This window comes from Schistocerca serialis, chromosome 11, assembly GCF_023864345.2.
Source record: "Schistocerca serialis cubense isolate TAMUIC-IGC-003099 chromosome 11, iqSchSeri2.2, whole genome shotgun sequence".
In the NCBI taxonomy this organism is placed as follows: Eukaryota; Metazoa; Arthropoda; class Insecta; order Orthoptera; family Acrididae; genus Schistocerca; species Schistocerca serialis.
This window is the reverse complement of record NC_064648.1, coordinates 51073816-51100316: the sequence shown is the minus strand read 5'-3', so window position 1 is coordinate 51100316 and position 26501 is coordinate 51073816. Positions and strand designations below refer to the sequence as shown.

The following is a 26501-nucleotide window of genomic DNA, read 5'->3' as shown; positions in this document are numbered from 1 at the left end:
AAGTGCCCCCAACAACAAAGGGGGCCGGGAATTCTGACAGAGCTGAGATCGAACTGTAGGTGACGACATGGTAGAGGTTCAAACCAGTGTTGCAGCAGCATCATAGGTGGATGTCATGGGCACAGGATGTAGCCGCTCATATTTCCGCCTTGCCTCGGTGTAGGTCATGCGGTCCAGGGTCTTATATTCCATTATCCTCCTTTCCTCCTGGAAGATCCGACAGTCTGGAGAGCAGGGGGAATGGTGTTCTCCGCAGTTAACACGGAGCACATGGAGTATTGGGATGAGAAGGACGTCCACAATCTCGACATGTGATGCCGAAGTACAGTGAGATGACATGTGCCCGAACTTCCAGCATTTAAAACACAGCATCGGAGGGAGGGATATGTGGCTTCACATCACAACGGTAGACCATCACCTTGACCTTTTCGGGTAAAACATCACCTTCGAAGGCCAAGATGAAGGCACCGGTGGCTACCTGATTATCCCTCGGACCCCGATGGACGCGCCGGACGAAGTGAACACCTCGTCGTTAGGTTGGTACGTAGTTCGTCAGACTGCAGAAGAGGATCCCTGTGGAATATAATACCCTGGACCATGTTGAGACTCTTATGCAGCGTAATGCTAACAAACATCCCCCAACTTGTCACAATTGAGCAACCTCCATGACTAGGCAGAGGATGCTGTTTTGATGAGTACTGAACCAGAGCGCATTTTGGACAAGCCCTCCACCTCCCTGAACTTGTCCTCTAAATGCTCCACAAAAAACTGGGGCTTGGTCAACAAACGATTCCCCATCAACTCGCGTACACACGAGGTACTGGGGTGAATATTCTCCACTGCCTTCTTTAGCCATACGTTCCTCCCATGGAGAGACCAGGGAGGGAAATGATCTTGGTTCGTATTTCTTGCCGTTGATAGCTTAGAGACTGCTGGTGGAGGCGAGAGATGATGTACCACGCTTCATTGCGGGTCATCCACCCCGATGCCACCCACTTCAACCAGGGGCTCGCCACACGGGCGCCACCCAGGCACAGCAAACACCACCTGGCAGGATGGCCTTTGCCGGGAGTCCCGATGCCCCAGAGGAATAGGCATCTACTCCTCGGCATACGTGGGGAGGTAGCAGCAGTGCGATCCCTGTGTAGTCAGGGGGCTACCACCAAGAGGGTACATGACGACACCACCACAACGGACTGGCTACCATGCTGGATGTCGGGTGTCTAATATCCATATGTGTCAGGAGGGCAAAGATGGAAGTTCATAATGGAGGGCTTGTATGCTGCCCGGAACACACAGCAGCTGACGAGGCTGGAAGCTCAGTGTAAGGCCAACTCCATGACAATATCGGTTGTGCCAGATCCTAGAGCAAGATGGATATATAATACACCACATAAGGCGTCCTTGCCCAAATGGTACGCACCAACAGAAAATTTTGAAGGGTAGTGGTCAAACCGCCTAGGGGACAACCACATTAAGGCCAGAACATTTGAGACTCCTTTTAGTCGCCTCTTATGACAGGCAGGGATACCGCGGGCCCATTCTTAACCCCAAACCCGCAGTGGGGGAGGGGGAGAAGGGGCTGGATGGAGGGCGAGAGGGGGGGTGGATGGAGAGCGAGAGGCGGGGCGGATGGAGAGCGAGAGGGGGGGCGGATGGAGAGCGAGAGGGGGGGCGGATGGAGAGCGAGAGGGGGGGGCGGATGGAGAGCGAGAGGGGGGGGCGGATGGAGAGCGAGAGGGGGGGGCGGATGGAGAGCGAGAGGGGGGGGCGGATGGAGAGCGAGAGGGGGGGGCGGATGGAGAGCGAGAGGGGGGGGCGGATGGAGAGCGAGAGGGGGGGGCGGATGGAGAGCGAGAGGGGGGGGCGGATGGAGAGCGAGAGGGGGGGCGGATGGAGAGCGAGAGGGGGGGGCGGATGGAGAGCGAGAGGGGGGGCGGATGGAGAGCGAGAGGGGGGCGGATGGAGAGCGAGAGGGGGGGCGGATGGAGAGCGAGAGGGGGGGCGGATGGAGAGCGAGAGGGGGGGCGGATGGAGAGCGAGAGGGGGGGCGGATGGAGAGCGAGAGGGGGGGCGGATGGAGAGCGAGAGGGGGGGCGGATGGAGAGCGAGAGGGGGGGCGGATGGAGAGCGAGAGGGGGGGCGGATGGAGAGCGAGAGGGGGGGCGGATGGAGAGCGAGAGGGGGGGCGGATGGAGAGCGAGAGGGGGGGCGGATGGAGAGCGAGAGGGGGGGCGGATGGAGAGCGAGAGGGGGGGCGGATGGAGAGCGAGAGGGGGGGCGGATGGAGAGCGAGAGGGGGGGCGGATGGAGAGCGAGAGGGGGGGCGGATGGAGAGCGAGAGGGGGGGCGGATGGAGAGCGAGAGGGGGGGCGGATGGAGAGCGAGAGGGGGGGCGGATGGAGAGCGAGAGGGGGGGCGGATGGAGAGCGAGAGGGGGGGCGGATGGAGAGCGAGAGGGGGGGCGGATGGAGAGCGAGAGGGGGGGCGGATGGAGAGCGAGAGGGGGGGCGGATGGAGAGCGAGAGGGGGGGCGGATGGAGAGCGAGAGGGGGGGCGGATGGAGAGCGAGAGGGGGGCGGATGGAGAGCGAGAGGGGGGCGGATGGAGAGCGAGAGGGGGGCGGATGGAGAGCGAGAGGGGGGCGGATGGAGAGCGAGAGGGGGGCGGATGGAGAGCGAGAGGGGGGCGGATGGAGAGCGAGAGGGGGGCGGATGGAGAGCGAGAGGGGGGGCGGATGGAGAGCGAGAGGGGGGGCGGATGGAGAGCGAGAGGGGGGGCGGATGGAGAGCGAGAGGGGGGGCGGATGGAGAGCGAGAGGGGGGGCGGATGGAGAGCGAGAGGGGGGGCGGATGGAGAGCGAGAGGGGGGGCGGATGGAGAGCGAGAGGGGGGGCGGATGGAGAGCGAGAGGGGGGGCGGATGGAGAGCGAGAGGGGGGGCGGATGGAGAGCGAGAGGGGGGGCGGATGGAGAGCGAGAGGGGGGGCGGATGGGGAGCGAGAGGGGGGGCGGATGGGGAGCGAGAGGGGGGGCGGATGGGGAGCGAGAGGGGGGGCGGATGGGGAGCGAGGGGGGGCGGATGGGGAGCGAGGGGGGGGCGGATGGGGAGCGAGGGGGGGGCGGATGGGGAGCGAGGGGGGGCGGATTGGGAGCGATGGGGGGCGGATGGGGAGCGAGGGGGGGCGGATGGGGAGCGAGGGGGGGCGGATGGGGAGCGAGGGGGGGCGGATGGGGAGCGAGGGGGGGCGGAAGGGGAGCGAGGGGGGTGGATGGGGAGCGAGGGGGGGTGGATGGGGAGCGAGGGGCGGTGGATGGGGAGCGAGGGGGGGTGGATGGGGAGCGAGGGGGGGTGGATGGGGAGCGAGGGGGGGTGGATGGGGAGCGAGGGGGGGTGGATGGGGAGCGAGGGGGGGTGGATGGGGAGCTAGGGGGGAGTGGATGGGGAGCTAGGGGGGTGTGGATGGGGAGCGAGGGGGGGCGGATGGGGAGCGAGGGGGGGGCGGATGGGGAGCGAGGGGGGGGCGGATGGAGAGCGAGGGGGGGCGGATGGAGAGCGAGGGGGGGCGGATGGAGAGCGAGGGGGGGGCGGATGGAGAGCGAGGGGGGGGGGCGGATGGGAGCGAGGGGGGGGGGCGGATGGAGAGCGAGGGGGGGGGCGGATGGAGAGCGAGGGGGGGCGGATGGAGAGCGAGGGGGGGCGGATGGAGAGCGAGGGGGGGGCGGATGGAGAGCGAGGGGGGGCGGATGGAGAGCGAGGGGGGGGCGGATGGAGAGCGAGGGGGGGGCGGATGGAGAGCGAGGGGGGGCGGATGGAGAGCGAGAGGGGGTGGGCGGATGGAGAGCGAGAGGGTGGTGGGCGGATGGAGAGCGAGAGGGTGGTGGGCGGATGGAGAGCGAGAGGGTGGTGGGCGGATGGAGAGCGAGAGGGTGGTGGGCGGATGGAGAGCGAGAGGGTGGTGGGCGGATGGAGAGCGAGAGGGTGGTGGGCGGATGGAGAGCGAGAGGGTGGTGGGCGGATGGAGAGCGAGAGGGTGGTGGGCGGATGGAGAGCGAGAGGGTGGTGGGCGGATGGAGAGCGAGAGGGTGGTGGGCGGATGGAGAGCGAGAGGGTGGTGGGCGGATGGAGAGCGAGAGGGTGGTGGGCGGATGGAGAGCGAGAGGGTGGTGGGCGGATGGAGAGCGAGAGGGTGGTGGGCGGATGGAGAGCGAGAGGGTGGTGGGCGGATGGAGAGCGAGAGGGTGGTGGGCGGATGGAGAGCGAGAGGGTGGTGGGCGGATGGAGAGCGAGAGGGTGGTGGGCGGATGGAGAGCGAGAGGGTGGTGGGCGGATGGAGAGCGAGAGGGTGGTGGGCGGATGGAGAGCGAGAGGGTGGTGGGCGGATGGAGAGCGAGAGGGTGGTGGGCGGATGGAGAGCGAGAGGGTGGTGGGCGGATGGAGAGCGAGAGGGTGGTGGGCGGATGGAGAGCGAGAGGGTGGTGGGCGGATGGAGAGCGAGAGGGTGGTGGGCGGATGGAGAGCGAGAGGGTGGTGGGCGGATGGAGAGCGAGAGGGTGGTGGGCGGATGGAGAGCGAGAGGGTGGTGGGCGGATGGAGAGCGAGAGGGTGGTGGGCGGATGGAGAGCGAGAGGGTGGTGGGCGGATGGAGAGCGAGAGGGTGGTGGGCGGATGGAGAGCGAGAGGGTGGTGGGCGGATGGAGAGCGAGAGGGTGGTGGGCGGATGGAGAGCGAGAGGGTGGTGGGCGGATGGAGAGCGAGAGGGTGGTGGGCGGATGGAGAGCGAGAGGGTGGTGGGCGGATGGAGAGCGAGAGGGTGGTGGGCGGATGGAGAGCGAGAGGGTGGTGGGCGGATGGAGAGCGAGAGGGTGGTGGGCGGATGGAGAGCGAGAGGGTGGTGGGCGGATGGAGAGCGAGAGGGTGGTGGGCGGATGGAGAGCGAGAGGGTGGTGGGCGGATGGAGAGCGAGAGGGGGGGCGGATGGAGAGCGAGAGGGGGGGCGGATGGAGAGCGAGAGGGGGGGCGGATGGAGAGCGAGAGGGGGGGCGGATGGAGAGCGAGAGGGGGGTGGATGGAGAGCGAGAGGGGGGGTGGATGGAGAGCGAGAGGGGGGGTGGATGGAGAGCGAGAGGGGGGGTGGATGGAGAGCGAGAGGGGGGGTGGATGGAGAGCGAGAGGGGGGGTGGATGGAGAGCGAGAGGGGGGGTGGATGGAGAGCGAGAGGGGGGGTGGATGGAGAGCGAGAGGGGGGGTGGATGGAGAGCGAGAGGGGGGGTGGATGGAGAGCGAGAGGGGGGGTGGATGGAGAGCGAGAGGGGGGGTGGATGGAGAGCGAGAGGGGGGGTGGATGGAGAGCGAGAGGGGGGGTGGATGGAGAGCGAGAGGGGGGTGGATGGAGAGCGAGAGGGGGGGTGGATGGAGAACGAGAGGGGGGGTGGATGGAGAGCGAGAGGGGGGGTGGATGGAGAGCGAGAGGGGGGGTGGATGGAGAGCGAGAGGGGGGGTGGATGGAGAGCGAGAGGGGGGGTGGATGGAGAGCGAGAGGGGGGGTGGATGGAGAGCGAGAGGGGGGGTGGATGGAGAGCGAGAGGGGGGGTGGATGGAGAGCGAGAGGGGGGGTGGATGGAGAGCGAGAGGGGGGGTGGATGGAGAGCGAGAGGGGGGGTGGATGGAGAGCGAGAGGGGGGGTGGATGGAGAGCGAGAGGGGGGGTGGATGGAGAGCGAGAGGGGCGGTGCATGGAGAGCGAGAGGGGGGGTGGATGGAGAGCGAGAGGGGGGGTGGATGGAGAGCGAGAGGGGGGTGGATGGAGAGCGAGAGGGGGGGTGGATGGTTAGCGAGAGGGGGGGTGGATGGAGAGCGAGAGGGGGGGTGGATGGAGAGCGAGAGGGGGGGTGGATGGAGAGCGAGAGGGGGGGTGGATGGAGAGCGAGAGGGGGGTGGATGGAGAGCGAGAGGAGGGGTGGATGGAGAGCGAGAGGAGGGGTGGATGGAGAGCGAGAGGAGGGGTGGATGGAGAGCGAGAGGAGGGGTGGATGGAGAGCGAGAGGAGGGGTGGATGGAGAGCGAGAGGAGGGGTGGATGGAGAGCGAGAGGAGGGGTGGATGGAGAGCGAGAGGAGGGGTGGATGGAGAGCGAGAGGAGGGGTGGATGGAGAGCGAGAGGAGGGGTGGATGGAGAGCGAGAGGAGGGGTGGATGGAGAGCGAGAGGAGGGGTGGATGGAGAGCGAGAGGAGGGGTGGATGGAGAGCGAGAGGAGGGGTGGATGGAGAGCGAGAGGAGGGGTGGATGGAGAGCGAGAGGAGGGGTGGATGGAGATCGAGAGGAGGGGTGGATGGAGAGCGAGAGGAGGGGTGGATGGAGAGCGAGAGGAGGGGTGGATGGAGAGCGAGAGGAGGGGTGGATGGAGAGCGAGAGGAGGGGTGGATGGAGAGCGAGAGGAGGGGTGGATGGAGAGCGAGAGGAGGGGTGGATGGAGAGCGAGAGCAGGGGTGGATGGAGAGCGAGAGCAGGGGTGGATGGAGAGCGAGAGCAGGGGTGGATGGAGAGCGAAAGGAGGGGTGGATGGAAAGCGAGAGGAGGGGTGGATGGAGAGCGAGAGGAGGGGTGGATGGAGAGCGAGAGGAGGGGTGGATGGAGAGCGAGAGGAGGGGTGGATGGAGAGCGAGAGGAGGGGTGGATGGAGAGCGAGAGGAGGGGTGGATGGAGAGCGAGAGGAGGGGTGGATGGAGAGCGAGAGGAGGGGTGGATGGAGAGCGAGAGGAGGGGTGGATGGAGAGCGAGAGGAGGGGTGGATGGAGAGCGAGAGGAGGGGTGGATGGAGAGCGAGAGGAGGGGTGGATGGAGAGCAAGAGGAGGGGTGGATGGAGAGCAAGAGGAGGGGTGGATGGAGAGCAAGAGGAGGGGTGGATGGAGAGCGAGAGGAGGGGTGGATGGAGAGCAAGAGGAGGGGTGGATGGAGAGCGAGAGGAGGGGTGGATGGAGAGCGAGAGGGGGGTGGATGGAGAATCCCCCATGGAAGAACCCCAAAAGTGCCCCACTTGTGACAGGATACTTTCCAGGACTGGATCAGACTCTGAATGTGGCTCTCCAGCAGGGATACGACTTCCTCAAATCCTGCCCTGAAATGAGATCAATCCTTCATGAAATCCTCCCCCCTCCACCAAGAGTGTCTTTCTGCCGTCCACCTAACCTTCGTAACCTCTTAGTTCATCCCTACGAAATCCCCAAACCACCTTCCCTACCCTCTGGCTCCTACCCTTGTAACCTCCCCCGGTGTAAAACCTGTCTCATGCACCCTCCCACCACCACCTACTCCAGTCCTGTAACCCGGAAGGTGTACACGATCAAAGGCAGAGCCACGTGTGGAAGCACCCACGTGATTTACCAACTGACCTGCCTACACTGTGATGCATTCTATGTGGGAATGACCAGCAACAAACTGTCCATTCGCACGAATGGACACAGGCAGACAGTGTTTGTTGGTAATGAGGATCACCCTGTGGCTAAACATGCCTTGGTGCACAGCCAGCACATCTTGGCACAGTGTTACACCGTCCGGGTTATCTGGATACTTCCCACCACCAACACCAACCTATCCGAACTCCGGAGATGGGAACTTGCTCTTCAATATATCCTCTCTTCTCGTTACCCACCAGGCCTCAATCTCCGCTAATTTCAAGTTGCCGCCACTCATACCTCACCTGTCATTCAACAACTTCTTTGCCTCTACACTTCCACCGACTGACATCTCTGCCCAAACTCTTTGTCTTTAAATATGTCTGCTTGTGTCTGTATGTGTGGATGGATATGTGTGTGTGCGCGCGCGCAAGTGTATACCTGTCCTTTTTTCCCCCTAAGGTAAGTCTTTCCGCTCCCGGGATTGGAATGACTCCTTACCCTCTCCCGTAACACCCACATCCTTTCATCTTTCCCTCTCCTTCCCTCTTTCCTGATGAGGCAGCCGTTGGTTGCGAAAGCTAGAATTTTGTGTGTATGTTTGTGTTCCTATCGACCTGCCAGCGCTTTCGTTCGGTAAGTCACATCATCTTCGTTTTTATATATATTTTTTCCCATGTGGAATGTTTCCCTCTAATATATATATATAGCTCAGTTGTTTGAGAAAATTTGTTGCCAGAATGTCAAATGTACTTTTGGCCACTTGTAGGTCACATCGGTTATGTTCCCCTTCCCTACCACCCCGCCTCCACCAACCTAAGTTTCCAACAGGTGCTTATGGCAGTGACAGCTACAGCACGGTTAAGATGAATGACAAAATTAGTAAATGAGGGTAAAGCTCTCACATTCCCACAAACAAGGAAAAGCTAAATACTGATAGAGAAAAGCTTACAATATTGGTTTCCACACAGACACAGTAAAAGGAAATTATTAACACAAATATATTTATGCATCTGCTAATATTGCTACTGCAGAAGTGCTGTATTTGTTCTGCACACATTGTACCACTCAATTAGCTTTTTTCTTTTTTTATATAGCAAATGCCATGAGAATCTTTCAGATAAGTGGCCCAAAAAAATAAAGCTTTTATGCCACAACTTTTGTAAGGGATAAATTTGTGATACTGGATATGGTGGATGCATAGAAAGTCCACCCATCAGGTAGGAGATCTCAGAAAAATCATGGAAGAAAACAAATATGGATGTAACAAGAGGGCAGTTGCTGTAAACTTAACTTTGGTGCCGTGCATAGATGTTCACTTACAGCTATAATTGTACCAAGAGTGTGGCTGCATCATTATACCATTTGACTACGAAAAGTGGTGGAGAGTAAACCAGCTGTGAAATTGTACTGTACTCCACATAAAACAAGTGTTCACCGCTTTTTACATCAAAGGCCATTTGCTGTGCCTGTTCATCATCGCAGAAAATTTCTCTCTAGTTTTGGATTCCTAGGACAACCACCATAGGTGCCCAGATGGCATACGTGAGTTGTTCGCTGTGAGTCCTGGAGATTGCTAGTGGTGCAAGCAAAACGATTATATTTATTTTTATTTGTACAGATTTAGGTCAAATTCACAATTACACTAAACTGTAAAATAATTAAATTTATAGCTTACATGGCATCCATAATTCACCACTTCACTACCGTAATAGTGATACTGGAGAGACGCAGAAAGTTATGATATCTTACATGTTATCTATTTTGTACAATAATGATGTGGCATTGCTTTTCAGAATGAAGGAACTTTCATTTAAGGAAAACTAGTGGAATTCTTGGCTTCATCTGGCTATTTGTTTACTCCAGTTCTAACCTCCTTGACCTCAATTACCTTTCACTCCATTCTCTGTCCATGTCCCCTTCCCTCCCCTCCCCAAGGGCCTTCTAGGGTGATGCATTGATGCAAAAGGTCAAGGTGATGGTAAACTGATGCGATGCGAAATCATAGGTATCCCCCTACCGCGCCCCCCCCCCCCCTCATGTAGTGCTTAAAGTGTCTGGAATTTAAGTATGTCTCTGCATTGCAGCTCTAACCTTATCTGTAGAGATTGTGGATAAGTATCACTTGCAAATGTCCTGTGTGCCCCTCTCCGCATCTGTGTCCACTGTGGAAAGCACCACACTCCCTGCTCACCAGATTACACTCTTTTCTACAGAGTGAATAAGATACGAGAATACAAGACTCAAGACAAACCTACTGACAAAGAGGCCAAAAGGAAGTGCAAGCTGTTGTCCCCAGCATGTACACAATGTCATATGCTACAGCTACAAAGACATTTCCCCTTTGCCGATGGTACTCCTGCCTATTACTCTTTCTGTATTGGGCCCTCAGGGCCACTTATCCATCCCTGCCCCCCCTGATGGTTTGGGGCCTCCCCTCCTGCTGCCTTTTCCATACATGTTTTGGGATTGATAGCTTCCCATCCACCAGGGACATTTGTCCCCACCTCGAAGCCTGAGACAAATACGCTTCTTCTGGCTGCTCTTGGCAGGAAGGGGTCCTTGGGGACACTTCCTTCCATGGGTTGCACTTATCTAAAACTGGACACCAGCAAGTGGCTGAAGAAGCCACTGGCTGTTGGTTGCACTGCTTCATGATCATTATCTTCACCTGAAACTGAGTCAGAGAAGCCCTTGGCATCATCAAAATCCTCTAAGGAGAGGAAAGACAAGAAAAGTGCTTGAAGGAGGAGGACCTTCCAGTAACCCCACACTGGCAGATCTCACCTGTTCAACTCTTGTGGCCAATACAGTGAATCCAGCAACCCCTGATGACCCAGTTCTCACCACACAATGGAACTTGGAATGGAGTTTGCACATATGTTCTGGATACACTCTCTAGCAAACGTCAGCCCCTTGGTACACCTTTGGAGGCTGTGCGTGCTTAGGTAAGTGCATTTCAGCATATTACTGTCTGCAGTGTTTACCTCCCTCTTGATGACAAAGCATCTTATGACATATCATTTGCATTGGTTTCTCAGGTCCCCTCCTCCCCCTCCCCAATCTTTCCTAATCTTGGACAAGTGCAGTACACATAACCCTTTGTGGGTTTTAACCATGATCACTGGTCATCATAAGGCCTCGAAAACTTGTTGGCACAACTTTAACTTTGCGTCTTGAATACTGATACTGCCGTCTTGAATACTGATACCGCCACACTCTTCAGCATGTTACACAGAATTTTCTTGGCCATTAACCTTTTCATCTGCAGCCCTTGGCTTCTCACATCCATCCAATGGGGAGTTCATGATGACCTGTGTGGTTGTGACCATTCCAAAATCTCCCTGTCCCTACCTCAGCATCACTACCCTGGATGCATGCCCAGATGGGCTCTCACCATTGCTGATGGCAGTGCTTTTGGCTTTGCTGTTGGCCTTTTCTCCCCACTGCATAGAGGCATCAACAATGCAGTCCAGAATACAATTACAGCGATTCATTTGGCAGCTGATTTAACAATCGCCTGTTTGTGTTCTTCTCTGACCGAAGAGTACCTTGGTGGTCATCAGAGATTGCAGAGGCCATTAGCGATAGTAGGCAGGCGCTCCAGCACCATAAGTGGCACCGACCAATGAAGCATCTTATTTACTTTAAGTGGCTTCATGCCCGTGTCTGCCACCTGATGAAATGATGTAAACAAGAACGCTGGGAGCAGCATGTTTCAACCATCGGACCACATATCTCTAATATGAAACTTCCTGGCAGATTAAAACTTTGTGTGGGACCGAGACTTGAACTCGGGACCTTTGCCTTTTGTGGGCAAGTGCTCTGCCATCTGAGCATACCCAAGCATGGCTCACACCCTGTCCTCACAGCTTTACTTCCACCAGTACCTCATCTCCTGTTGTCTTCATATCAGTGCACGCTCCGCTGCAGAGTGAAAATCTCATTCTGGTCACATACCTCTCCTTCGCAGGTTTGACCTAAGATGAGATGTGCCTAATATACCATACACTAGTAGGTGTATCTGCTACTGCCTTGAAATTGCACTGTCTTCAGTGACCCAGACACTATTGCTGAACAATTTGCTCTGCATATGCCAAAGTCTCAGCATCTGTGAATTGTCAACCTGTCTCATATTCCCAAGCAATGGGTGGAGCAAAAGCAATTATCTTTTACTACATGCCACCTAGAGCTGTATAAAGCCCCATTCATTGAGTGGGAATTCATCAGTGTCCTAGCCCTCTGCCCTGATACAGTCCCAGAGCTAGGTCACATCCACAACCAAATGATGAAGCACCTTTCAGTGGATTGTCAGCATCATATCCTTGTCATCTGCAACTGTGCCTGGGGCGAGAGCCAGTTCCCATTGCAACAATTAGAAAGCACCATTATCACAGTGCTGAAACTGGGTAAGTGCCTTTACATATGAGCAGTTTTCGCCCAGTTAGTGTCACCTATGTTCTCCATAAATTACTTGAATGATCAGTTAGCTGGCAGCTGTGTGGCTCCTTGAGTCTCGTAATCTTCTAACTGCATCCCAGTGTGATTTTTGCCGAGGCTGTTCCACTACTGATGATCTGGTTTGCCTGCAGTCTGCCAGCCAATCAGCTTTTGCTCAGTGTCAATGCATTATTGCCTCCTTCTTCAACCTGCAAAAGCTGTATGCCTCCAGGAACTGACACCATATCCTTGCTATCTTACACAAGTGGAATCTGTGGGATCCATTCCCAATTTTTATCTAGAATTTCCTGTCACAGTGTGTGTTCTGGGTTCTAGTTGGTGCCTCGCTCAACACTCCCCACATCCAACAGAATGGAGTCCTGCAGGGCTCTGTACTGAGGGTCCTTGTCTTTCTGCAAGCCATCAATGGTCACCTCCAGCTGTGAGGTCATCAGTATCACCATCCTTGCATGCTGACTATTTTTGCCTCTTACTATAGCCCCTCTAGTGTGGGTGTCACTGAATGTAGACAGCAAGGTGCCATATGAAAGACACTGTCATGGGCACTCACCCATGGATTTTGGTTTTTGCTGCCAAGACCCATGTCATGGTTTTCTGTCAACATCGTATGGTTCATCCACAACCAGAACTTTTTCTTCCTGACAAACTACTCAAGTGGCAGAAACTTACTGCTTTTTAGGACTGGTCTTTGGTTCTTTGTTGACATGAATTCCCAGTATTTTGCACTGTAAGTGAAAGTGCTTGCTGCACCTCAGTACACTGTCACGTGAGTAACACCAGCAGGGGTGTGTGGTGCACTACCCTTCTGCAGCTTTACAAAGCCATGATACAATCCTATCTTGGTTATGGGAGTCTGGCATATGATTCAGCATCATCCTCAGCATTGTGCATACAGGATCTGATGCACAATTGTGGGATTTGATTTGCAACAGGAGCCTTTTGAACTAGTCCTGTGGACAGATTACTCATGGAGGCTTGGGTCCACTCACTGTGTATCAGGTGCCAACAACTATTTCTCAGTTATGCTACCTATGTTTGCAACTCTCCTAAGCATCCAAACTATCATCCTCTCTCCAAACATGGAAACCCTTGCTCTTCAATATGTCCTCTCGTCTCGTTACCCACCAGGCCTCAATCTCCGCTAATTTCAAGTTGCCGCCACTCATACCTCACCTGTCATTCAACAACTTCTTTGCCTCTACACTTCCGCCTCGACTGACATCTCTGCCCAAACTCTGTCTTTAAATATGTCTGCTTGTGTCTGTATGTGTGGATGGATATGTGTGTGTGTGCGCGCGCGAGTGTATACCCGTCCTTTTTCCCCCCTAAGGTAAGTCTTTCCGCTCCCGGGATTGGAATGACTCCTTACCCTCCCCTTAAAACCCACATCCTTTCGTCTTTCCCTCTCCTTCCCTCTTTCCTGATGAGGCAGCCGTTGGTTGCGAAAGCTAGAATTTTGTGTGTATGTTTGTGTTTGTTTATGTTCCTATAGACCTGCCAGCGCTTTCGTTCAGTAAGTCACATCATCTTTGTTTATATATATATATATATATATATATATATATATATATATGAGAAGCAGAGTTGCTGCCAGGTAGTCTGAAAGCTACAATCTTCACAATAACTTAAAAGTGATAAAAAGTGAACAACTGCATTACTGGCTATTACCATGGACTTCAGTCAGTATTGAGCTTAGTGTTCTTAGAAATATGGGGAGTGTGGATGAGTGTGTTTTAGTGCTAAGTGTACCAGTGTTGCATTTTTCAGTGTGAATAAAGTGTTTGAGAATAATTGGCATCTAATTTACCTACATCGTAACAATACAATAAAATGGATCACTATGTAACACAGAAAAAAAGTAGAAACATCTGATGATTCTGGTCACCATTCAGCCACAAAAATACCACCAGATGTAAAAGCAGAGCCCAGCACTTCATCGAAACTTCCACAATAAAGTTCATCGACTGATTCCTTTAATCCTATGGATATTGGCAATTATTTGAATATATTAGGATCAGGAAATATTAGTGCTGATATAAAACACAAGCTTCTCGCAGCCCCAAGAAAACCTGGAAATGGTTATGCCTTTCCTACTTCTGAGCACAACAAGGGAGTTCCGGTTGAATGTAGACATGTGCACGATAATCATTTTGAACAATATCCATGGCTGGTGTTCTCACAAGTCAATAAGGGACTTCTTTGGATTAACTGTTCAATTTTTGTGAAGAATAAAATGGCTTGAGGAAAGAAATCCATTATAGCCAAGAAACTTGTGACTGAACCACTAAAAGTTTGCCGAACTTAGTAAAGATGGTGACCCTGAGACCCACTCTCAGCTCAAGCACCATGTTGAAGTGTCAACAGGTGCAAGATTATTTTGGCAACACGAGGAACGCAAACTTGAGGTCATAAATCAATTGTCAAGACACAGAATGGAAAGCATAAGGGAAACAGACCATCTAGTACCTATAATAAAAACAATCATATTTCATGGAAAGCAAAATATTCCCCTACAGGGGCACACAGATGATGAGAGTATATTAGAAAACGATAATGATCGTGAAAGTATAGCGAGTAACACGGGAAACTTTAGAGCTCTTATAAGATTTAGAATTGACGCTGGAGACTTGAAACTAAAACATCACCTTGAAACCACTAAAGCAAATGCCACTTCCATACATAAAACAATGTGTAACGAACTTAAGTCATGCTGTGAAACAGTGATGTTATCGAGATTACTGGAGGAAATCAAAGACTCTCATTATTACACCATAATCTTTGATGGGACTATGGACATAGTGCACATTGCCCAATTGAGTTTAGCTGCAAGTATCAATGAAGATAAGGATTGTAGTGGAAACATTCATGATGAATCTCAAGAGTGTCAACATGAACAGCGTATTGTTACTGGTGAAGTATTTAAGTACAACGATTCTAGGGAGAATGGAAAGCCTTTCTCTGTCCCTGGAGAACTGTGTGGGTATAGAATGTGATGGTTGCTCAGTTAGTATGTCAGAATTGATAGGAACTGTGGCTACAATATTAAAGAAAGCTATCAACGAGCAAGTAGCACCATGTTGAGGTCATCAGCTCAACCTTGCTGTCTCTCGCAGATGCGAAGTTGCAAGTGTGAGAAACTCACTTGGTACTATTGAAGAAGTAGTATCATTCTTTACAGTGTCTAGCAAGCGGTTTGCAACCTTGAGGAGTCACCTAAAACACTTGCTCCACTCACACTGTCAAATGAGATGGGTTGAGCGACATGATGCTGTTATTCAATTCGCAGCTGATCTCCAAATAGTTTGCCAAGTTCTTCAAGAAATACAGTTTTGAAGGGATAGAACAGCAGCTGCCAAAACCAATATTTTTGCTTGAGTTCTCTGTTATTGTGAGTTTATCACTCTGTTTACACTGAGTGACACTATGTGCATAACATATCCAGTCAGCAAAATCTTGCAAGTCTCTATCTTGGACGTCACAATGGCAGAAGTAAAATTAGATTCGATGTTCAAGGTGTATGACGACATGAGAGCTAATGCTGATATCCGCTTTGCTTGTATTGTTAGAGGCAAAGGCAGTTATTGTAGAGTTAGACATGAAGGCAAGTGTTCCTTGTCTTACAGGCAGACAAAGACACTGGGAAAACTGCGATCAGAATGATGATGCTATGACATATTGGAAAAAACTTTGTATTCCAACACTGGACAATGTTACAACTGGCATGAGAGAATGTTTTGCTGAAGAAAATATTTATCATATAAAATTCAACATACTTTTGCCTTCACAACTACTGAAACATGATGGTAGTGATCCAGTGCGCAAAGTGAATGATTGCTTAACTGAACTACCATTCTTTGAAGAAGAATCACTCTGATTAAAAAGAGACTAACAAGACAGATTCTTCAATACAAGCAATGACCATAAATGCCCTTAATGATTGGCATTTGTAATGCAAGCATAGTCTCTCTGTCCTAGATCTGACTATCCTCCTTTGCACACAGTGTACAAAATATTTGCCTGTCTACCTGCATCTGTTGCTACAGTAGAAAGAACTTTTAGACTTTGTGGTGTACAAAGACATTTTGCCAGGAAGAATAGGTGCACAGAATTCATCATTTTAGGAACACTAACACAATTGTATCTTTTTTATAGCATAAGATGGCATTGTCTTCTATATGTGTATAATCAGTTTGAGTAAAACTTTCTTAAACTTTCCATGTGACTTAATAAGAAATAATGACAGAAAAAGTAAAGGTGGCTTAAGATATCTTTAGTGTCCCTTCCCGGTTTTTCTTTATCTGCCACTATCTCATATGAGATCTGGTGCAAGTTCTGTTGGCCAGCTCTGAACTGTAGCTCGTTTGCAACAACAAAATCTGTTGGTTGGGCTCAGAGGACATCCTAGGCTCACTTTTTGGCTGTTGGCTGAAGAGGTAATGAACGTTTCTTAGTGAGACAAAAGAATATCTTTTAATTTGTAGAGTCAAGCTGCAGATGAACAACTATCACCAAATTTGGAGCAGAGTTTAAGACTCAGATCAGACCTTTTATTAGTTTTGTGATCTCCACTACATATTCTGTGGAACATGGTAGGGTCCTCAAGTAGCAGCAATGAGTATGTTTCGGAGATGTAATCTCATCTTTACAAAACTGTAATGTGTAGATTTGTGCAGTCTATTGCACAGTCGTCTTTTGTTTGTTTTGAATGGCCAGCAAATGCTTGTCACAGAGCTTCAAACTGCAGTATGTAACACCAGCAGAGCACTGTACAGGATGCACAATTACTACTGAAAGAAAAGCATATTTTATTCACACCAGTAGAAGATATCAGGTATCAATCACTTAATGCTCCTAGTATGCATTGTTGCTGCTTTCAGATGCAGTGATGCAACTGCACTACCAGTGAGTGTTGACCATAATGGCACAGTGAGAGGAGGAATATTGCACTGGCTGAATGTTTGTTTCCATCATTGTGGGTTGACCCCAGCAAGCAAAATTATACCATATTGTGAAAATTGTTTTTATCAAGAAATGATCATAAGTACGGAATGCCAATATTACACATTCATGTCCACAACACTGCCCAAAGGACTGCTGTAAGGAAAACACGTTCCGATCGTTGGAACAGGATACGACAATACATCTAAATGTCTGAAAGAACAGACCCCACATACACAATTAAGGTGATGTCAGACAATGATCCTTGCAATGTAGATGCACACCACACTAACTCTTACAGGAACCAATTAGACACCATGTGTACTGAGGATCATGAGCATGAGCACTGCATTAGTGGTGTGTGAATAAGTTGAGAATTGGGTGTGACAGGAAGCACGCTAGAGTAGTCCATGCAGATGTGATGACCACTGTGTCTAGATGGCATAGTTGTCACTGCATTGCCTAGTCAGCATGAAACTCTGTTTCAAATCCTGGTTCAGCACAAATTTTAAACCCTCCCCATTGATGTAAATTAATGCCCATAGACAACTAATGTCTCTACTTCCTTTGTGCTCTGAGTCATTGTGCTATAGGATCAAAATACTATCTGTCCCCTTGGACATGTCCAAAAGATTAGACAACACATGCATATTTCATGTGTCGAGATTAGATATTAATAAAATTTATTTTGCAGTGATAGTGACTCCTTCCATTTATGTTTAACCAAAAATACGTAGCTTTACTTCGGGATACATTTCATAACCTTGTTTAGTCAAAAATCTTTGCTCCTGAATGTAGCATTACTGAGCTGAAACAACACCCATAGCAGTCAAAACCAATTTGCATGTATGCATTGGGTTACCATTACTTAAAACAAGGATTAATTTGGTACATTATTCGACAGCTAACAATACCGTAATTTAATCGGGGTTGTTTCAGAATCAAGTTACAAAAGTAGTGCTCTGTCTCTCTAATTTTATAATTACATTCCTTCCATGTCTCTCTAGTCAAGAGGTGCAATCTCATATTTTTGTAACTTTAAAGCACATTTGCAGTCTGTTGCACAGCTCTCAATTCTTTTGAATGAACAACTACACAGTGCAGTAATGCATTAGCATCCACTGGTGAAACATCAAAACAATATCAAGTTATACATTGCTTTCTCTGTGTGTTTTATAGTTAATTCTTGAATAGTAGTACTGGAATGGATATCACATGTGCATGCCGTGTGCAGATGGAGAAGCTGGCCTCAGTTCACGAACATCTGAAGATGCTTTTTGCCATGTTCAGCAGCGTTCAGACTGCTTCCTATTGTAGTAGTGGTGGCTGAGAATTTGGCTTGTCACATGGGATGCCTAAGGTGCCACCTATTTTGCCCATTGGCTCTGCTGTCATGACACCTTGTGGTGTACACAATGTGGCTGAGTTGTCCTCATCAAATGGTGAGGGATGGGTCGCAACAGTTAGCGCTGTTTGAGGGAGAGAGTGATGTGGAGACTGCCTCACCCATTGACCCTATGAGTGGACTGGCAGGGGTTCATTTGTCAGGGTCCAGACAGGCCCAAGTGGAGAGAAGTTTTCTAGTTAATCAGGGCCTCCAATGTCAAATGCATTATGGAGCTCCTTGAGGAAATGGTGTCCAGTACTGGAAATTAATCCCGTGTGTACTGAATATGTCTGCCAGGGAGCCTCATCCGAGATGTGGAAAATGTCCTGCTGTGGCTATCAGGCACATAGGGTGTGTTTGGGTTCTGAGGCCACCTTCTGTTTATATTGAGAGGTAGCACAAATGGCGAAGAGCCCCTGTGTCACACGTAAGTGCATGCAGCACACACGGTTTGTATCAGCATTCCCAGAACTGATTCGAGTCCTTTGGTTTGGTGTGAGTGGAGGGTCTCAACCAAAGGCTTCATCGATTCTCTGACTGTCCAGACTGCAGACTGCTGGCCATGCGTTATGAGGTGGAGAATTCTAGGAATACTTGATGGGTCAGGGCTGCACTACACAAAGCAAGCTTTTTTTAGGCTAGGCAGTTGTTTGGGGTCCTCTGATGAATGCATGCTAGTCAGTGCAGAGATACAGAAATCAGACTATATAAAAAGTAATGACCATACTACTATCAAAATGTTAACAGTAAATTCTTGATGTATTTGCAGATCCAGAATTTAATGCCCTCCAGGAAAGTTGTCATGATCAAAATACTTTTGGAACTGATAGCTGGCTGAATCCTGAGGTAGAAACACTTGAAATATCTAGCAAAGCAAGGAATGTACAATGAAGAGACAGAGGAGACACCACTGGGATGGGAGTGCCAGAAGAGACGAGGGGAGAGGAAGGAAGAGAATGAATATGGATAAAATTTGTACTAAAAATCAAAGCACATGCTATTGGTGGTAATTCCTCAAATACTAGTGCAAGTAGGATTCTCAGATTCATTAATCTTTTTGAACAGTTGATTCGCCGGGAAATTTTCAAATTTTATATCAGACTAAACAGTTTCACATGACCAGTAATTATGGGATCCATTTCCATTCTTGCAGATGAAATTATGTTTTCAAGAGCCATCATACAGAATTACAATCTCAGTCAAGATTTTTACACCAGCTAGGTATGTCTGTAGTTTTGCACGTAGCTAGTGATCATCATCTGCTTTCCTCCAAAGATACCCCAGACTGGTAAATGACTGCCTGTATCGATGTCTCTGACCCAATGATATTATGTAGAACCTGAAAAGTCTCCATGTTCTTTGTAAAATCAGTTGCTCATGTATGATTGTGGCAGTTGTATGCTTCAAACATGTATCTTTTTACAAACACATGAATTTCCATTAACTATTGCCAGTCACCACTGTACATACTTTTTTTGAACTGAGAGTACAACTGTGTTTCCTCAGCATTTTCAAATTTTGTTATTAAACTAAAGTGGGTCTTTTCTGTCTGCAATCCAGTTACTCACCACATACTTATTCATTGTGTGATTTATAGTCCATTTAATGTTTGCCCATATTCCTCTATGTAAATCATATTGGAAGTAAATGACATTCACTCATTGCCTAAATGGGATGCTGATAACTACGTACCTGCTCTTTCTAGCAAATTTATTCTCCTACCCTTCTTTAAGGACCCATTACATCCATTTACCATTGTTGATTTGCTGGCATCATGATCACTAACCCCTCTATGCACTAATACCATCTATAAGGACATGCTTGTTCATAGTTACAAGGTCTAAAGTATTTCAATTTTGTGTGGGCTGTCGAAGTAGCAGCTTACAACAGTTTTCAGACCACTGTTCAAAAGTACTTCACAAGACTGCCTGTCCATACCACTTGCAATGTATGCACAGACATCTTAGTCTCTACTCAGTAGGTTAGGATCACCTACTTTTTCTGCACTACTTTGTGTAGACTTTTCTTGAATGATTCTGTAACTGTCACAGCAGTATAACATGGTGAATAAAAACATCCAATGCTGGTGTTCACATACACAGATCCATTAAGGAAACTGCTTTAAAACAGGAAATCATAGCTTGAGTCTTGCTAGCAATTATCATATAACTTCGCCAATGCTATCTCATGTAATTCTTATTTGTGCTTATGTGAAGAAGCAATTCTACAAACTCACAAACTAAACTGTTTCACCAGCTCAAAGGTAATATTTAAATCCATATGGGGTAAAGTGTAACAAAATATTCTATTTTACCTGTTTCCTCGTTTCCAACCTGGGGCATACTAAATAATGTAAGTCTTGTCATCTTTACCCTAAAGTAAAAACAGGACTGATCAAGTGAATACACACACAATTGACAACCATCTCATTTTCACCCCAACTCAGCAATGATTAATTCCATGCAGTCATATAAATTCCAAAATTACCTCTTCCTTCGCACCCTCCTCCAACTCTTCTTTTACATTCATGCTGATTGGGAATACTTGGCCCTGTGGCAAAAATAACAAACTGTAATAAAAACAATTTTGTCAAAACAAAACAAAAATTTTGTGAAAAACTGACATACTGAGCCTGTGGCTGTATACGAAGTATAGGTTGATTCTTACACATAAGATTACAGCAACCAGCCACTTTTTATAAAATGGTTAAAATGGCTCTGAGCACTATGGGACATAACTGCTGTGGTCATCTGTCCCCTAGAACTTAGAACTACTTAAACGTAACTAACCCAAGGACATCACACACATCATCAATGCCCGAGGCAGGATTCGAACCTGCGACTGTATCGGCCATGTGGTTACGGACTGTAGCGCCTATAACCACTCTGCCATTACAGACAGCCCACTTTTTATAATGCTATTTATTCACTTAAATAGCACAATTACCGATTTTAAACCGATTGTTCCATCTTCATACGGCTAGTTCACTTTTTACATTACATTTTGAGTTTTGTTTCCCCATCTGACAAAACTTCTTTGGAGTGGTAATGCCCTACAACCAAAACAATATGTGAGACAGTGTCTTTTTAATCGTAATTGTGCTTCACAATAATTTTAAGTGATCTAAACAAATTATCATTAAATGGAAGATGTTTTGGTTACTTACAATGAAGAAATCTTGTCATTGCGTTCCACTGAAGGTTGTTTAATATCTTGCAACATCGATAACTGTATAATGCATTTTTTTGTGAATATATATGCATAGAATGTAATGCACCACTTACATAGAAGTTTCGTCACATGGATGTATGCATACAAAGATGACGATATTACATCCATAACAATGCCAAAGTCTTCCACTCTCAGAGATATTTCATTATGTACTTGCATGTGATGGATATTTACAAATTGCTAATGTTACATTACTTACTACTTACATTGAAAGAGAACTGATTAAAATGAAAATAAACAAATGGAGCAGTCAGTTATAAAGTGTTACTGCAGTGATATTATGTAAATATTATGGTATACATTGGAACAAAGTTAATGAGAAGGGCGAGACCTACATAAATAAATGTTACAACTATGGACACATTATTGCATACATTGAAAGCAGTAAATGGGTTCGGATGGATGTGCACATATAAATATTGCAAATATTTTAAAAATGGACCTTTATTTATTTATTTACTTTTTCTTGTACTTTAATTTGGAAAGCAGGTGAATGAAATTTTGAAGAAAGACAGCATTGGCTAACTCTGTTTGTTCATAGAGGAGATTTTGTGGTGATTTGCTTTCATATACATATAATTCAATCTCCTCAAGCAAATGGAATGTCATGGGGTGACCTTTCCTCACCTTTTATTTATTTACTGCTAAAAGTTGGTTCTGAGTACTAAATACTGGTTTTTCTTTTTAAATGGCATTCTTGAGCTTCCATGCACGCACATTCACTTACTGAATCACTTACGCAGTTTCTACAGTATACCTTAATACAATTTTCACTGTGTCTGAAGCCAGTTATATCAATCTGTGCACTCTCATTCTCTTTTAATTACCTAACTGCTCATTGGGGGCAAGATTTAAATAAACTTGCTCTGTCTGCCTGAAGGCAGCTCTAGAAATCAGTGCACCGGTTTACTTTATTAAATTATCTACATGCACTTTGAAGTGTATTTTAAAAATTTCCTTTTTCTAGTGGTTCCAAGGCAGCTATAAATTCCTCCGTCTTCCAGTACAGCTATTCAGTTTTAACCTTTGAGATGAGTTATGCAACTGTCTTGTCTTAAAGAGACATCTGTTTCCAAATAATTATTTGTTCATTTGTTGAAGCATTTTCTTTAGTTGCAGTTTGTGAAGGTGGAAATTTTGAATCTAAAATCTAAGAACTGGTGTCAGACACAGCTTTTGTCTTTAACTATTGCCTTATTTAAATTATCACTAAACTAAAGTGCGTAATGTCTTAAATTTGATAGTTCAGAGTATTGTTTGTAATCCTGCTAATGTATCTGATTTTAGTTATTTTTCTTAAATAAATACATTTTAATAAACAATGGTGACTCATGTGAAGCCCAATCCATCCAGTCTTTCCACTTAATTTCCCCTTTTCCTGCTGTATGTTTGGTTGGTAACAGGATGGTTATTTTCCTGGAAGTAAAGGGGGAAGGTATCCTCATACTGTCATTCACAATGATATGTGTGTGTGTGTGTGTGTGTGTGTGTGTGTGTGTGTGTGTGTGTAGGTACCCACTGCTGAACATGAGATCCCATGACTGTCCAAGTTTGTCCTTATTGAAGAAGCAACAGTTAATCTACAAATTTAAAGTGCATCAGTTTCCGTGTAAGGGCAGTGTTGCCAGACTTGAGGCTCGTCTGCAAGCCGGTGTGGACAACTGCTTGGTGATTAGTACCAACTGCACCGTGGAGGTATATGTTGCACTATCTGACTGAGCTCCGGCCATGACAACCTTGTGTCAGAATGTAGAGTATTTAGGAAGTAGTCAAGCCCACCGTAAGCAAAGATATACAATTCAGGCACAATTGATCCATTGGGATAATCACTTATGTGGTATTCCACAATGTAATCTCTATTCTAAGCCAGTTATATTGGCTCTGCAGTTACAGGGGTAGGTGCATGACTTGCAATGTGGTGTCAGTCACCGTGATTTAAGAAAATTAAGAGCAATAGGTGGTGAACAAGATTCTCCTACCAACAGGTAACTCCTGGAAGTAGTAGCAATGCCACAGACACCTTTAAGGACCAGAATGGAATTCATTTGGGAAATTACCTTACCAAATAATATTACTGCTTGAAGCTATAATGGAACTTTCAATTTAGAATTTAAAGACAGATGAAATCCATTCTGTGGATCATGGCCAAATTTACATTTCATGCTGACACTTTGGCCATCTCCAATAACATTGTTGTTCAGGCATTGTACCTCCTGTGCTAAGCTGTGTTTTCAGTTGAATTTTACACAAAATTGCAACATTGAGGGAGTTGTGGAAATCAATTATTGGGCTGACATTGTCATCTCATATTAAGAGGCTGCTCAAGCATAAACATTTTTGGCTAGTGCCGTTTCCTCATGAACTTTTTCCTGGGTACATAGATGAATGCATATCGCTATTCCATCCTTGGAATTGCAAGTCACAGAGATACAAAAACTCAATAATATATTACAGAAAATGCAGCCACACGACCGTTTATTGATCACCTTCGCTAATAAATGCACATCTTTTACTGAATTAGAGGCTTTCGTGTCCGCCATTGAAACCTGAGTTTCGCAGACCAGCAGTGATGGGGGCTTAAGTGTCATTATCAGGATGGGGATCGAGATTCCAGGCAATTTAAAAGGACACCACCCATACGGAACAAGCGCAGGATGTGTTTCCAGTGTAACAAAGAGTGGTATTTGGTATGGCAATGTCTGGTTCCATGGAAATAGAGTCAAAGAGCTGACATCACAAGGAATGAAAGAGGCATGGTAGTGCTCTACTGCCGAAATGCTGTGTCTGTGCCACGTCCGAGGTAGGGGAAACCCTGCCTTACCTTTGGGCACAACTAAACCAGGAACCAGTGTGCACCCTCATCCATTCTGGCAGTTCAGTTTCTCATTTAGATTATCTGTGGTATTTGGAGTTCTGCCATATCTGTGAATTGTCTCATTTGCATCTGTCCTCCCAATGTTGAGCTCTCACTGGGCAGATGTAGCCTCTGATTAGCAAAACTGAGTATGGGAAAATTTTCTTGGCCTGTGAAGTGGACAGTAATTATAAATCTTTCAGTGAACTTAATTTTGGAGTGTGTTTTTCTAAGTGGTAGTGTGTTGTTGTTAGATTGTCAAGGCAGGGTTGTTTATTTTTAGTTTAACCCAGCTGAAAAATTCACATTGTGCTCCTGTCAGGTTGCCACAGGAATTCGTAATGTGTTACTGCAATGTTCACAATTTGAGCTCTGTCACCTTGGTCTAGTAGAGATGAAGCAGGTACTGGAAGCTCTTGATTGTTTACCATAGGTGTTGACTAACAGATTGGACATCACCAATAAAATCCAGTACAAGATTCACCTTACAAATGACATTCCAGAGAGGCAGGATCTTTACAGGCTTTCTCCATTAAAGACGAAATGTATATGTGCTCTAATTAATAATATCTTGTTCGATGAAGTCATCAGACCCTCAACCTCAGCCTATGCTTCTGCCATATTCTCAGTATCTACGGGCAGCAGTGGGGTTTTCATCCAGTCGTGGGTTATCATGCAGTTAATGAGAAGGTAGTTTTGGAATCTGTGCCACTTACCAAACTGCATAATTCTTTTACTTGGTTCAGTCGGGCTCAGTATTTTACTGTCCTGGATCTCAATCTTATTTATTATCAGATCATGTTAACAGAGGATTCCAAGCATATCACTGCCTTCTGTACAGATTGGAACCTCCACGATTTTAACAGGGTGCCCTTTGGTTGCCATTATGTCTTGCCTTCTAGATTTTGTTATTGGTGATTTCACGTTCAAGTGTGTCTGTATTTAGCTAGATGGAATGGTAATTTACAATTCTAGTCTGTCTGAACACTTGCAACATCTTGAGGCAGTTCTGGTTTATCAGAGGGAGGTGGGACTTACTGTGAAACCATCTAAAATGACACTGGCACATAGGTTTCATTATTGGGACATCTTAGTTGACTCTTATTGCATTAGAATTGACCAGGAGCAAACTAGTGATTTGCGAAAAATTCCAGCTCCTAGAAATAAGAAAGGTGTGGCACACTTCAAAGGCATGACAATTTTTTTTCGAAATTTTGTGCCCAATTTTACTAAATTACTGGGACACCTTAACGATTTAAGAAATTTCAAATGGGATGAAAGTCATCCGGAATCTTCTGAAGTGATTAAGGTGGCACTTAGCAACCCACTAGTATTACCCATACCCAATTTTGAGCTCCTGTTCCTCTTGCAGACAGACACCTAACTCTTCTGGAATAGAAAGTGGCAGGTGTCCTCCTGCAGGAACAGAATGGGAGAGGAGGTGTTGCGGGTTGATGCCCTATAACCTATGCATCTTGGAAATTTTCATCTGCGGGGATGGAGTATTCTATGCATGAATGGGAAGCCTTGGTGGTTTTGTTTGCCCTTGAGAAATTCAGAATTTATTTGGAACACCAGGAATTTTGTTTTGAGACTGACAATCAAGCTCTTAGTTAGGTTTTGGCTCATTATTTCCTTAACACCCTCTTAGGCAGTCATTTGGACATTTATAAAACTGTTGTCAAGATCAGACCATACATCACCTAGTCTTCCCAGTGTATGGAAGCCCAGAGGTTGGTGGGGGCCAAGGTCATTCAACATGTCACCTTGTCCTCCCTGTATAAGGATGTCCAGAGGTTGGTGGGGGAGTGAGAGCAATAAGGGAGCTAAGATCAACCCAAATTCCCTCATGGGGCTTTTAGAGTCTACCCATTAGGAATGCCTGATGCATAAATTTCTTGTTGATTATATAGGTCTACTTCCTCATGTGTGTGGGGGTATTAGGCACCTCTTAGTTATCATAGATGACTTTTCTCGTTTTTTTTTTTACTCATTCCAAGCAGAGGAGTGACCATCCTGGTAGCTATCCAGCATGTCTTATGAATTTTTTCTATTTACAGGCCACCCAGGATGCTTGTTAGCTTTTGTTTCCCAGCTATTCATGACATTCTGGCCTAACAATTCACAGCAAGGTTCAGACGAAGTGGGACATGTCAGTACCATGGCTCAATTTTGTCTTTTACACTGCACAACTCAAGTCCCTGGACGCTACCCCTTATGCTAGCACATCTGGCCAA

At 47.9% G+C, this 26501-nt stretch overlaps 1 protein-coding gene across 8 annotated transcripts in view; it reads right to left on the bottom strand.

Annotated features, from left to right (window-relative positions):
• LOC126427086 (zinc finger protein 99-like) overlaps positions 1-26501 on the bottom strand; it is a 146540-nt gene that overhangs the window by 108005 nt on the left and 12034 nt on the right. For 4 of the 8 annotated variants that reach the window (XM_050089269.1, XM_050089271.1, XM_050089263.1 and 1 more), the window contains exon 3: positions 20667-20729. The exons of 1 other annotated variant lie outside the window; for it this stretch is intronic. In XM_050089269.1, the coding sequence (XP_049945226.1) occupies positions 20667-20729 (63 nt within the window). Of the gene's footprint in view, positions 1-20666; positions 20730-21125; positions 21232-26501 lie in introns of those variants that run through there. 3 more of the 8 variants (XM_050089265.1, XM_050089267.1, XM_050089266.1) reach the window with 3 other exon arrangements.